The following is a 15,507-nucleotide window of genomic DNA, read 5'->3' on the forward strand; positions in this document are numbered from 1 at the left end:
GGGAAAGCTTCTAGTGGATCTTAACTACTAAAAGGCATGACCAAAAGGCACAAATCTGCAAGAAACCAGGCTGTCACAAACACAACTATTTTGTGTTTTGTTCTGTACTTAGTACCTTGCCTGCTGAGGAGGAGGCCTAAGCCTTACAAAAGCATTCCTCCGTTTCAAAACTCTCAGGGAAACCCCAAAGGATTTCCCCACTCCTGAACTGCAGAGTGACTTCTTCCCTAACCAAATGTTCCCTCTCTCTTCCATGTTACTCTTCAGTGACATGAAGTTAAGTCCCAAGTGCAGTGATGGACAACATTTCTTATTCCTACTTGTCTGATTTCATAGGCAAGTTTTTCCTTTTTGGATTATTTTTGACTGCACAATGGATTAAACTCAATGCAATTCGGCATGACAGAAGGATCGATCACTCACCAGAAGGCTTTGTCTGTCTAACAAGATGAGACTGCCCAACAAATGCCTCCAGTTCTCTTACTCTGTCAGGCACTTCTTTGAACACCTATAACCCAGCAGAGAGGAATAAAACAGTAAGACAAGCCATATTAAAAGAGTAATCACTTATTAGAAGACAAAATATTCTATGCCATGCTTGCTACAATGGCATGCCTCATATATTTCAATGTATTTTTTCAAAACAACAAAAATGCCAAGAGCTACTCAAGACTGTTATTCCAGTACATTCCCATGTCCTACCTAAATCTGGAAGAGAAATAAATGAATTGGTTGTTTACATGGCTTTTACTGCCTAAGCATCAAAGCTGTGACTCATTATTTGAGTACACTTTGAAAGAAAGATGTGAAACTTGATTTGTGGTCATCAGTGTCAGGAAAGTAGAGACATCGGAAGTGAATTTAAAAAAAACACCACACATTATCACTAAACCTTACTGCAGTGAAGATAAATCTGTCTACCTTACTTTTCAAAGTTTTTAAAAGGCAGTGATGGAAGTGTAATATAAAAAAGGCAGGGGAGGCAGAGAATCTCCATTTTCATGGCTGAGTAGGTAAAAACAGATCTTTCTTTCCTTCCCTGAACTATCAAAAGCCCCTTTACTCAATAAATTCTCAACTCCCTGATTCACAATATAATCCCAAATAATTCTAGTCCTTCTTTACTTGGATCTCCAGGCTCTCCTTGAAAAAAATCTGGTTTTATTCCAGTCAGTGAGTTCATCTCATATGCTTGCCGATGAGACTGAATACCAGGGTTTCTAATCTACAGCACTTATACTCAAAAAGAATCCCAGACACACTTGATAAGGTTTTCTCACTAAGCTTTACCACAGCTTCATTTGTCTTTTCCTCTTAGCTGCTGCAAACATTCAGCTTTCCTATACAGCAAAGATCTAGTGACTCTCTCAACTTCAAATTAATACATTACTGTTTGCCTCTAAGTGAAACACTTTTTATCCATTTAAAGAAAGCCAATATAAAAGAAAATCAACAAAAAAAAACTAAGCTAACTAAATGATCTCATTCTGAAGGAAAAAACATCCACCAGTGTTTTCATGCAGATATAGACTGGGGGACATTTCCTGAATATGCCTGTATGGCTTTCCAGACATTTTATGTACATGTCACAGATACATGGAAAGGAAAACAACCATTTCAAGTACACCACTACATTTTCAACTTCAGGTAACCAATGCTGAAGAAATGCACACCTTATTCCACCTCACATTGAGGGACTGCAGGCAATCAGAAAGTTTGTCTTTTTCCTGAAGATCAACATTTTTATCCAAAAGCACTTCAGGTTCAGTTTTGTTCAGCCATTCCAGTTGGTCTCCCTGTACTTCCATTTCTTCACTTAAGACCTAAAAGGGACAGAGCAGCTTTAGACTGAAGCAAAATGCATGCATGAAAAGAGATGATGGGGTAGAAATTTTCCCTTAATATTAAAAATATTTAAATATTTTGAAATTTCTCTGGAAATATGTAACATAAAAGCTTCTATTTTGGTTTCTATGCTCTAACCAGAAATTTTTAAAACATTTATTCAAATATCAACATTTATTGCTATGCTAACTGAAAAAAAAAAAAAAACAAAAACCATACACAAACCAAACACACACACCACAAAACTGCAAATAGCTAAGGTACCTATCCATGTAGCTTCACATCATGCACACCAATTTTCATGTCACAAGATCCTTCTGTTTGATCAACTCTGCATGTACCACGTGTATCCAAAGGGCAACACATTGTCAAGCAAAACTGTTGCCTGCATTAGTTTTGAAAAAAAATAAAGGCCTACTCCTGACACATATTATACAAGTACACAGTAGATCACTACAAGGTACTTCACTAGTACTACCAACTGCTTTTAAGGAAATGTACTCTAAAGGGATTTAAAAAATAAACATAACCTCCCAACTTCATTTTGATCAACCTCCCATACCCTTTAGACATGAAACTGCATGTCAGATCCTGAAAAAAAAAAAGCAAGCTTATGCTTGGATTACCACTTTAAATCAGCTGTGCTATCATTTGCCCATAGGCCACATACACTGTGGAGCAGGAATCACAAATTTTGCCTTTAAAGCACTAGGGGAAAAAAAAATTACAATAGCAAGTACACATCATATTTATCCACCCCAATATTTATACTAATCTTTGTTATACAAGTATTATAGAGGTGTGCATGGTAAAGTAATAGGAACCCAGGCCTGGAAGTGAGATCACAGAACAGAGTACACCTGCTATAATAAGCACCATACCAAAACTCCTAAGTTTTCAAGGGTCTACCTTAACAGAATTTTTTTAAAAAAAATATTATAATTGGATGCTGCTCCAGAAGTTCTGTGTAGAAATCTTCTTTTCATGCCCAGGTTGTGCTTTTTCCTGACTCATCAGTTAACAACTGTTATTCCCACTTCCCTTATACCAGTTTTTAATAACTCATCTTCCCCAGGCTTTCTTATTCCCATCACCATAGTCCTTCTCATTGTTCTTTATCTGATTAGACACAAGGCAAGCCCTGAGTTTCTTTGCAGATGAGGAGCTCCTCACCCTCCCGACCGGTCCACTAATCTCAGCCTGTACCTTTTCTACTGCAAACTCATCTTTCCTTAACATACATAACCAAAATTGTGCACGTGTTCCTGCCTTCACAGGGCCAAATTGGTACTTAATTCCCTAGCAGTGTTTCTCTACAAAATTCTGCTTTTCCTCCCCTTGTTCCAGTTCTACCTTTCAGTTCAGGTACCTATATTATGGTAGATATGAAAAACTAAGCTTTCATGATAGTCAGAAAGCAAGCACTCAACGGACTTGAGTCAATTTGTTTAGGCAAACTGTATATATAAAATAGTTTACATATTTATACACGTTTGTTCAAAGTTCAAGCCTTTCTACCTGATTTGGTGTAACAGAGGTTGGATTGTCTTGATTTTTTTTTTTTTTTTTTTTTTTTTTTGTTTGTTTTGTTGGTGTTTTTTTTTTTTTTGGTTGGTTGGTTGGTTGTGTATTCCAGGAACATTCCCTTTCAAATATCCACTTACCACTTTTTATCAGTAGTACATACATTTCTCACTTTCAGAGACACAGCCACCATCTTCTGGCTAGATAACACAGTAATCAACTCAACCCAATGTCATTACAAGATGCATCTTGTCTGTGTAAGTAATCTCACAGAACTGGTCTCACACAACCGTAAATATTTTAATTTTATTGACTATTTACAATGTGAAAATTCCCCACCCCAGAAGCTATGTCCTGATGTTTCCCACAAGACATACATATACACACACATATACACACTAACTGCTCTTGCCTGTAATTCTTGCAAGTTTTCTTCATGGTTGAATGTAAATCTCGTATCCAAAGCATTTTCTACATTTTCTAACCAGAAACGCAGCTCATCAATCTTCTTTCTGTACTCTATCAGCTGCTGATTCTCTCCTTTCAGCCTTAAAAAGGAAAACAAAAAACCCACATGGCATTTCTGCAGTGAACACAGAACATTGGTGCCACATGTAACAGTCCCATGTAACAGTCACATGTTTTCCAGGAGTTGGAGCATTTTAAAGGATTCATTTTGATATTCAAGGGATTCTATCCTCATCATTAAAATGCAAACTACTTTCAAATTAATACTACCACCTTAAAAAAAAAAAAGATACATTTCAGTTCCAAAGTCACAAAATACTTCCAGAAGTCTACAGAAAACATTAAACATAGGTGACAGTAATGACAACACCTTCAGGCCTAATCATTGTTAGGCACTGTAAGACCACGCTTAGTAAAAGTATTAGAAATGTCCCTAAATCCTGCAAGAGAAAAATCCCTTAAATCACACAGAGCTTTAATGAAGCTTCTCAAATTAAATAGCAAGGAAAAAACTTAGTACATTTCTAAATGCATCAGGAGATGTTAAAAACCTAGGTAGCCTCTGAAAATAACTATTAATTCCAGGGATTTATCCTTATACATTTCTAGCAGTAAGAACAGAGGGGGGCACCTTATATCCTCAGATACACTGAAAAATCACATATTTATCTCAAACAACCTTTCCCTTTGATCCTTTCGAGTAAATTTCAGACTACTTCAAAATAGATTTTCATTTTGTTCAGAAAATACCCAGTCGGATGGATTAAATTATTGCAGACACAGCCCTAAAGATCTTGTTTTACAGTATTGTGGCAATAAAAGTGTTTCAATTAGTGTACTTTTGACAAAGCAAAAATAGAAATCAGGTTCATGTACTTACAGTTCAGCTTCAGCCAGAGAAAGTAGCTGAGTACTTCTTCCTAAAAAAAGTCTGGCTTAGCAATAAAATTATTTTAAAACCACAGGAAAATTGTAAGAAAAGAAGTTCTATGGTTGTCATTTGGTGGTTTGTGTTAAGCACAGACTCACTAAGCAGCCAATTGCAGGTGCATTTATGAAAAATTAGTTCTAGAAGACAGTTTGAAACAGAAGTCTTATTGTCAGGAAAATTCAGATTAATGACAGAATGGAATAGAAGGCACTCTCTCTCCCAGAGTCTTCTAAATGAGATTCTCCACATCAGATATGGTCAGATATCCAAATTCTTGATTAACCTATTACCTCTGTTGTCTCTCCATGACCTCTGTGGTGATTGCTTTCCAGCGTCTATTCAGTCCCGCCAGCTTCTCCTGTAGGAAGCTCCCATCTGTAGCAGACAGTTTCTGTATGATCCCCTCCCCAGTCTTGTTCAATGCTGAAACACTGGCATGATGGCTGCTGACTCCCTCTTCAAGTTCCTGTCAGAATTATAAAAGCCAGACAAAATTTTATTACTGACCTAAAGTGACTTTGATCTGTGGCTCATAATATGCAGGATGAATCCTTGGTGCACGTTATTTTATGAAAACAGGCACTTGTAGCCACCTTATTTAAAATTGGATGCTGTTGATTTAAGTTATAAAGACTCTGTTGTTGAATTTAGTTCAATATTCTAATGAGTATCATAAAAAGATAATGACACAGAACAGGCTGTTGAATACTACTTAGGATCACAAGAATTCATTTAAACCATCAATATTTGATTCCTTTCCTCTTAATTTACAGCACTTTCTAGCAGAGCTAACAAATGGTATGACTTTTTTTTTAACCAGTTCTTTTCATAACCTATGTCCCTGGCTGTTTCTGTAACCTAAGAGTATCTTAGCTAGAATAAACATGGCTGTGCTGCTGTGGTCCCCAAATATCACAGAAAATCCATCAAACTCAAGGAAGTCAAAAGAAGTCAGGATCAAAACTTCAAATATCCTTAACCACTCCAAAAAGCTCACAGTTAGGTAAAAATTCTTTGCAACTAGATAAGAAAAAAGATGATTCAAGAAAAAGAAGGAAATGCCCTATAAGAAAACTCCAAGCAGCACCAAGGATAAAATACAACCTGAATGTTAGGTAGAGCATATGCTTCTTTTGCAACATACCTAACTCTTGGATAACCATTATTCAACAACCCTCCCCCCCCCAAAAAAAAAAATATAATCCTTGAAGTTATATTTTCTTCTCATTATTTAAAAGGAAGTATTTTAGCTCAATAGAAAAGTCTGCTCTTCCATAATGATAAGCTAGAAAGACATCAGAGAATTAAACTCCAGAACTGAAGCCTAAAACAATCAAACCTCAGACATTTGAAATTGGAATCTTCCCTTTTTATCTTTGCTCCTTCTCCAGATTGATTATACAAGGCAGGACCTTGCAAAGTCCTTGGTTTAAAAAAATAATAGTTTGCTAAGTTAAAAAAAGACCATTGTTGGTAAGTATAATTGATGATGTTGATGTCCATTTTTTCAAATTATGAGTAAAGAGTAAAACAATATGCTGGATTTCTTAACTAATTAACACACTTTTAAAGTTGTAATGAAACTTATAAAACAACAAAAACTATGCCAACATTTGAATTAACAAATTATCTGAAATTCATCTATACTAAGAGTTATCATAAACCCCTATACTGTAAGCAGGAATTGAGTTCTTCCCCAAGAATCATTTCAAATTGCAATTCAAAAAGAAATTTTGAGAGTCACCTCTCTAAAGTGCAATTGCACAGCCTCAGTTCAAATCTATATGTCTGTATAGTAAACTAGAAAATTAGACAAAAACCTTGACTTTTTCCAGCTTGCTTGTTTTCTGCACAAATCACACATACCTGCTGATGCAGCCCAGCTGCCTGTAGCTCCAAGCTGCCATCTGGCCCACGGGCATCGGCTAGCAGCGCTTCAGCTTCCGTTATCCAGTGGGAGAGGTCGTTGAGATCACAGTGGAACTGCCTCCACACCTCGATCGCTCTATCAAAGCAACTGTTTGAAAACAAAGCATCCAAAAATTACCCAGACTGTTTCAGTGGAAGGGCTACAAGTCCTTCCACGCAGCCTGCTTAACCAAGTCCCAGCACTGAACACTCCCTGACATAGTAGCAGCTGGGAAAAGCCAACAGCACAGGCTGTCGTTAACTTCCAGCTGAAAGAAAAAAGGGCAGTCCTAAGCAAACTTTTGGTTCTATCACTTAAAAAATAAAGATTGATTAGCTGCATCAAATTGGCCTGCAGAACCCATTTTTTCTTCATTATAAAACAGTTCGGATATCAGACACTGTGGAACATGAAATATGATTAATTACTCAGATGATTTTTTTAATTCAGAAACCATGGGGTGCTGGTGCCTGAAATTTAACAAGTGAAGGTGATTCTGATTATACAGAAGTGACTGTATTAGCAGTAGGCCTGCATAAGTAGGTCTTACACAATTTAATCACACCATAATTTACCAGGCATTTCATTAATATTATCATCTTTGCAGCCTCAAATTAATATGTAGCTTAGCTTGAAGGGTGACATTTTCTAGCACGGAACAGGAGCAACTTATCAGTCAGAAGGTTATTTTAACTAAAATGAGAGTTAACAAAGTAACAAAAACAGCCCTTGAACATTAAATAAGAATACCATGTCAGAAAGGCATAGGGTGGCTTGCTTTCTTTTTGTTGATTGCTAACTCTATGCTAACATTATAAAGCAATTAAGTTTTGGATGTTTCAAAGGACACAGGACTTGAGACAAACAACATGAAGTCTACATCAACATCAGACTGTATCCCATTCCAATCTATCTTATTCCAAACTAATAAAAATAGTTGTCTTTAAGACAGGTTTCCTGCTAACCAGAGGACCCTATAAATGTGACAGAGGAAAGATCTCATCTGCAGCCCATTATTTTTGTCTTAATTCCAACAGCAAAGACTCCAGGGTTACAGATGCAATCGTAAATTAGCAGCATAACATCAAAGATATCCAAAAGTAGGCTTTAAAGAGCTACCGTTGTATCTATTTTCTTCACTAATTAAGTTCAACCAGCCCAGAGTTCCTAGTGAGATTATTTTTATCAAGACATCCATATTTCTTGGCACATACAGGGCTTGTTTGCTATCATTATTCTTCATGTGGGCCAATTCCAATAACGAAGAAAGCCTTAAAAATCTCTACTTAAATTTTTATGATCTTACCACCTAGTTCTACTGTTTCAGTTTCATGCACACATCTCAATTCAATACACCTGTAGACTGACCTCAAACCTCAGCTGCCTTTTTTTTTTCCCCTTTGGTACATTTTAGTCCAGCTGAGTATATTGTCTCACAATAGTATCTCATTCCATATTTAATGAGAACAGCTATTCTAAGCATCTAAAATAATTCAGAAGAACATTTCATTGCCTTCCATCAAAATTAAAGTTCTTGGTAGAGTTTCAAACATGTGACTTTTCAGAATCCAGAATTCTAAAACTTAAGAGGAGAACACTTTGAGATACAAAACTAACTCCTCCCATTTCTGTTGTGAGCCTAAAATTCCATCAATATTTTGAGCAATGATGTGAAGTTTCACTCCACTTTTGAGCCAGATGTACATGTTGCTTTTTCACTAGAGACTGCCTCAGCTGAAAGACAGAAGCACCAAAGTCCTGTCACTACAGCACTGAGACTTGGCTGCTCCTTGTCTCCTCCATAGAAATCCATTTGCTTCCAAATCACAGCTCATTCCCAAGTCATCAACACTTCTAGCATGGAAAAGTCCACGGCAGAAGAAGCAGAACTAGCAAGCTCAGCAAACCATTAAGCCCCTACATGCATGCATTTTATTTTACACATATGTTCACATCAAACTTAAGTCAGCTGGATTGAGTGCAACACCTAGAAGCTTTGCAAAGTACAGTTTATTTCAATTTGTGCTTGGCTACATCAGAGCTTTTGTCAAAGGTTCACCTACTTAGTGTGCACTCAATCACAAAATCATTACTACCTCTGAAAACTAAATCAATCTTTTGCCAGAGACTTCAAATATTGTTTCTCCTAATTCTGTCAAAATCTCCATGCACTCCAGAAATAGGGAAAAAAAAAAAACAAAAAAACAAAGATTAAGGAGATAAAGTCTTCCTGCCTTCTTGCTTATACTTAGGGCAACACTAGGAAAAGCAAACATAAGCTTGGTTTAAAATTCTTAATGACAAAAAGGGTATAAAAATACTAGTGGCAAAATACAGCATTTTAATACTGATACTAATATTGTCTTCATTAACCACAGTATACCATTCTATTAAAATTGCAGCATTTGAATATATTCAGGAAGTTACATACCATTTAGGCCGAGTTGTTAGTCCTGTAGTCCCTTTTGTACAAAAATCATGCCCGATATTATTCTCATGAAGATGCAGAGCTTTACAAATTTTATGAAGTTCAAAATCAATTTATATTCAGAGAACCAAATGAGGAAGGTCATCTGTTACATTTTACCAGCTAATCATAAGCATTGACCTTACTCTTTGATACACTTATCTTTTTTTCAATGGGAAGACTATGTTTCTAGTTAACCTCAGCCATTTAAATAAAACAAATTTAAGTAGCAAATTAAATTGTACTCATACTTACAAAAGGATAATACTAGTCAAAGCCTTTCAATTAAGTTACAGGGGAAAAAAAGGCATAACTAAAGCTTACTGCACATCTTAACTATGAAGACAGCAAAACAGCTGCAGGCATATAAACGCAGATGGGCACCCGATTCTGGTGCAGTTGTCTCCAGATATGGCAGGTGACCATGGGCAGCCAGCAAGAGCAAAGAAAGTGGTACCTATCTGGCAGCACTTTTTATTTTCAAATTAACACACAATGAAAAAATAGTGCCTGCTGAGTTATTATATTGACGCTTTCATTCACTGACCCAGAATTTCTGGAAGTCCCTGCTTAGATAATACCACAAATCAGTTTTTATATTCCTACATGTACACCAGTGCTCCAAGACAAGAGTTGAAAACATCAGCTTATGTAATACACACACTTCCTAAAAGCATCTCTTCAAAACACACTACCAAATGTATTTGATACCAGATTTCCAGTGCCACAAAATAAGTGAACATGGCTAGACATTAATTTAGGTTCTACAGAACTTCTGCATTAACCATTGCCTTATATTACCATTAAGAAACAAATACTGTAAATTAGCTACAGTAGAAGCCTTTGCACTGAAAGTTTCATGAAATCATTTTCATTCAGAGTTTTTTTTCACAGCAGCAACTTCATTGTCTACTGCTGATTGCAGTGTGAGTACCTTCAGCTTAGCAGTAACTTGCTGAACCCGTGCTCTTACACTTTCAATTCCAACTTAAAATGCCTTTCTGACACAATTTTCCAAGTTTGAGTACGTGGTACTGAGTCTGCTGTTAAACACAGTTGATTCAGATAAGGCATTGCATCTTCTATAAGGGGTGAGGAGAAATCAAAGCTTAGTTTAACTTCCTTTCTCCCTCCTCCCCCACCCTTTTGGTGCAAGTGAAATTACAGCTATTCAATAGTTGTGGAAAGGAAAAAGGAAACAAATTTTACTTAAGCACTGATTTCAATTACTCTTGTTCTCTCAACCACAAAATTTTCTAATATGGTCATCTCTCATTTTCAATTACTTACAACAAAGACTATTGGCAACTATCATATGTGCTCTATTTTAAAAGGCCTCATCCTTTCAAACGCCTTTTCTCCTTGAAAAGTAGCCTTGAATTCTTTGTTAAAAGACACCCTACTCAACATTTTTCTTCTAGAACTTTGCTTTGCAATACTTGTTTTATAAAACAAATTTTATATTTTATAAATAAACTATTCTATTTTAGAAAGTAGAAGCAATCAGCTTCATAAAAGCACCCAAAATAAGATCTCCATGTTAACTGTTTCCACATTCAATAATTCTGGCCCTTATTCTGCAATACCAACACATGAAAGCTGATTACTCCCATACTCATTATCATTGGGGTACATTTATGAAACATTTATATTCAAATACATAAAATATTTACCACAGGGTCAGAGAAACTGAATGTCCTTGACTTACCACTTACGATCATTGTACATTCTATTAATTCTGTCCCACTCTGCGTTCAGCTGGGTTAACGCGTCTCCTATTTGTATCGCCTCAGGCCCAGATGCTTCTAATATAACATCGGGCTGCTTCTCATGTATGACTGCAATTTGATCTCCAAGTTTATCCATGATGTCTTTTATATTCTGCAAGCACAGTAATGACACAAGCCACAGGAAAGTCAACACCAGCAGGAAATAAAAAAATATTTTGAAGACCAAAAAGTAATCTCTTCAAAACACTGTTTCAAAAATCAGTATCTAAAATAAGGCCATAACCATCAGTATCAGCAGTTTGCAGATCAAATCAGTTTTACAAACTGAATAGGCTATCACACCTTTTGTAAGCAGGTGCCCTTCTTAGATTTTTCATGAAGAGGATGAAATATATATACAATCTATCCCTGAGGTAAAGGGGCACACCATACTTCTCAAAACAGCAGTATCTTCATATTAAACAAATCTGCTCATCTTCTGAAGACATTGCACATGTTCCTTCCTCATGTAAAAAAACGAGCCACAAAACGTGACTTTATTATACTTCACATAACCTCTCATATGTACAGAACTGCAAAAGATTAAGCTACACAAAAAGTTTTAAATTGCAAAGTTAAAGGAATCTATTTCAAACATCATTGAACTACAGTGTGAAAATACCTTTAAACCAGAAGCTGTTGTAAGGCTGCTTTATTATTCAGAGGATCAACAGTCCATGAGAATGGTGGAATTTACTTATCTATTTAAATTTGAAACAATACCACTTCTAAAAGTTCTATGTTCTGCTATTTGCCAATTTTGAAAATATCGTTAGAACATACCAACATTTCAAAATCTGATGAGATACCTGTACAAAAACAAAGTATCTTAAACCTATCTTAAACATTCTTAATTGTTCTTAAGGGAGCACAGAAACGTAGTAAATGTGAACAAGAGAATCTCATAAAAAAAAAAAAACCAACAACACAGAAGTCACCCACTTTGTGAAAGGTAGGCATCATTCTCATTTGCTTTTGAAAATTATGCCAAAAATGAAAATATGAAAAATGAAAGCATATACACAGCACAAAGAAAAGTGGATCAGAAAAGCAGACTGCAGTTCTGAAAAACTTTTAAAAGACTTGTATAACAGCTGCAGAAACAGGTGACCTAGCTCTTCGTGAGAGGCAAGCCTCAGTTGCCTCAAAGACACATGGACCCTGCTATAGCTCCCAACTCACAGAGGTACATCCACTCTGCACCACACCACGTGCAATTCCCAAATCCAATGGATGTTTTCTGTGGGATTCTCTTTATCGTGTCTCCTTTGCATGCTCAGAATTAACCAAAACTCAGACTTCTACATATTTAAGTCACGTTCAACAGCAGTATTCCATACTCTCAAGCATAATTCCTTCATTGCCTTTTGAAAAAGGGCAAATCATTAAGTACTTCCTCATCATTAATCACAAAGGTAAATCCTTTGACAGACAATGAGGAAGTGGGAGCTTAAAATTGAGCACATATTGATGCTTTCCCAATATGAACAGGCACCTTTGTCTTGTGACCTTGTACATAGGTTCATACTAAAGTCAAGAATCTCCCTTCCTCTTCCCATCTGAACAATTGTTTTCACATGACACAGAACAGCAGCTGTATTAAGGACACCAAGCAGGAACATAAAGGAGATCTGCATTTCTCTACATATTATGTGGACTACATGATAAAATACCCAAGTTCCTCCAACAAAAGAAGTTAAATCCTTCTCCCCTAATCTCCCACCCAGCTTCCACACTGCTCCAACTTGTATCCAGATACTGTACAGAATGAAAAATTAGCCACCATACTGTCTCATTATTCAATTTCCAATGGATATTGATCCAGTATATACTGAGCAAAAATACAAATACAGCTATACAGTAGCTAAGGAGGTCTTCTTTCTGCTAGTCTGTTCTCCCCTCTGAATATGATGTTTAGACATGCTGTACCTTTAGAGAATCTTCCTGAGTTGAAAAGTCCTCATAGATGCCAGTATTTAGCTCAGGTGCATTCAGCAGCAGTTCGACATCTGCCATGGCCAGCAAGACTTTGTTGATTTCAACCAAGTATTCAGTGGAAAAAGGCAAGGTCCTAAGCCCTGCTGTAAAGTGGCCTTTTAACCTCTGCTGGACAGGGATTGCCTGAAAACAAAGTTAGTTTTATACTTCAAGGAACAAGCAATCTTACAAGAAAATCCTACATCAGTAGCCTACGTTCAGAATAGGCACTTTTCAACATTAAAAGACAAAAGAAAGGCCTTTCTAGCAATAAATCCAGAAAGCTGAAAGTCCTGCAGAAAACCATTTCTATACTTATAACAAAAGTTACAAAACAGTAGATGTCAGGCTTCACAATGACCCAATCTTATTCTTTATTAAAAAACTCTGGGGAGTAGCAAGGTCACTGCTGTTTCTCTCATCTTGCTCCTTACCGTTTCCACAAATTGCACTTCTTGATCAAGCCTCTACCTAGTTTTGGTTACAACCCACTGTCTGCTCCCTTCAACATCAAGGACTCCCAGAAGTTACCAATTTACTGAAGCAGATTTGTTTTTTCCATGTGCACATTGATTTCAATAAGCATCCCCATCCATATTACCCAACCATTTTCTTTTTAATAAATTATTGTTCCACAATACGCTTTCTGCAGCAATAATAGACACTAACACCTCAAGAGTTTGGCAGCTTTTATCTGCTCCTGGCTGTAAGAGTGGGTTATCTAGCCAAGTACCATGTTAGTAGATAAGAAAGCAAGAACAATAACTTAATGCAGCTTTTTCTCAGATCATAAATTATGGCCTGGATCTGAAGATCAGGAAGACAACTGCAAGAAGCTATACTCTGCCATGCCTGGCAAAGACAGCACAGGCAGGTGAAACAGATACTCCAAAGACTGAAAGCAGTTTTTTGCTGAAAAGCTTTCTTGTCCAACAGGATTCTGCTACTGTCCCTGAAAATGACCCAGTTATTTAAAATCAGCAAGGAAAAAGGTGATAACCCCACCTTCAAACACTGCAGAATTCATGCAAGTTCTAAGCCACCATCCTGTACTCAAGTGAGTCAGACTAGACAGAGGCACTCAACTGTATATATGATTTACTAACAGCTGAGAATACATTTAAGAGTGTGAAGAATAAATTTATGTTCACAGCTATTTCAGCCAGTGGATTTTACTTTGCAGTTAGTCTGGGCTGGGTGCATATATGAAATCACCAGTACAACCAACAAACAGCGAAATAATTAAGCCCTACTAACAAAGTTGTTTGCAAACACCTGTCCGTATCTCCCCCTTCCACACGTTTCTGAGCATTTCAAATACGTCATAGATTTTAACTGGAATCCAACATATGCAGCATGTGCAGTGCAAAAGAAAAAGAACTGTGGTAGAAAAGGTATGTTTGTGTATTCACCACTCAGGATTTCTTCTCATGCACTGAAGGATTTCATTTAGTTTGTGTTGTTTTGGGGTTTTTTGTTTTGTTTTTTTAAAGCAGACAGTCATTCCTGTATTGAAACTAGGGACATGGTTGTACTTCCTCAAGACCTTCACCATCAAATATGGTATGCTTTCAGTCATTCATTGCACACCAGTGAAATAAGATGTACAGGTACCTAAGCATAAATTGACTCTACTGAAAACAAGTGTTACAGACAAGCATCATAAAGCTTTTGCCTCTCTAACAGTACAGCAAGCAAGCACTGCAGTAAAAACCATAAACTACTCCATATGCTTGAGCTACAAATGCAGCATCTTGGGCCCTGACACTCCCCAAACACATTTTCTTGAGGCACTCTGTGTATTCTGTCAGCTTCAATTGCTGAGATTTGGAGCAAGAGCTCAAGGCTTACACAACAGTACGATTGCCTGTGGAAGAAGAGGCCCCAGTTCCAAAGAAATCAGACAAAGCTTGTGCAACTCAGACTATCTTTTCGCCAGCAATGTGGGCAAGTTGGGCTTTGAACAAACACTAGGATGCCTGCTGCAGCACAGCCGCCTGCAACAATTTCACAAGGTGTTTTCTCTAACTCTCCACCATCCCACAAGTCCCATTCTCACCATGCAACAGCCCAGAATATAAACTTCAGCCAAACTAATACGTCACTGGACTTTATTTTCTACTTCACACACATTGCTTTATCTCTCATTGGAAAAAAAAGACACTTGCACAAGATATAAAAAAAAAATAATCTTCTGTTGTCATGCAGAACACTTGTTCTCCATTTATTCCCAACACTGACATACACTGAAACTTTCTGCTTCTCCAGTAGCACAATCCTGGGCCAGGTTGCAGTGAATGTCTCCTGGTGCTGTTCCTGCAGAGCACACCTCAGTGCTCATCTCCTCCAGCTGCCTCCCATCACCAAGAAGCAAGATGATGTTTTCTACTTTCACAGCCCTCCTTCTTAAAGGTGAACATATATAAGTGTCATAAACACATTGGTGGTTTACTATAGCCAGGTTTTAATTGTTCAGCTGTTCTCTACCTTGCACTACAGACTGGCAGCTTCTAAAATGCAGCATAATGTACTAAAAAAATGGAAGAACAGAAGGTTTGACATAACTGCCTCACAAAAATCAAACAAATGTCACAGAAGCTGGGTTTTAGGAGTTTGG

At 37.0% G+C, this 15,507-nt stretch overlaps 1 protein-coding gene across 1 annotated transcript in view; it reads right to left on the reverse strand.

Annotated features, from left to right (window-relative positions):
- LOC103773417 (utrophin-like) overlaps positions 1-15,507 on the reverse strand; it is a gene marked incomplete at its 5' end in the record, with an annotated part of 260,165 nt that overhangs the window by 221,463 nt on the left and 23,195 nt on the right. Inside the window, 7 exon segments of the mRNA XM_008940784.1 lie at positions 424-508; positions 1,674-1,823; positions 3,782-3,917; positions 5,059-5,234; positions 6,635-6,785; positions 10,853-11,025; positions 12,843-13,034. Of these exon segments, the coding sequence (XP_008939032.1) occupies positions 424-508; positions 1,674-1,823; positions 3,782-3,917; positions 5,059-5,234; positions 6,635-6,785; positions 10,853-11,025; positions 12,843-13,034 (1,063 nt within the window).

Source organism: Merops nubicus, unplaced genomic scaffold (genome assembly GCF_000691845.1).
Source record: "Merops nubicus isolate BGI_N331 unplaced genomic scaffold, ASM69184v1 scaffold875, whole genome shotgun sequence".
NCBI classification, from domain to species: Eukaryota; Metazoa; Chordata; class Aves; order Coraciiformes; family Meropidae; genus Merops; species Merops nubicus.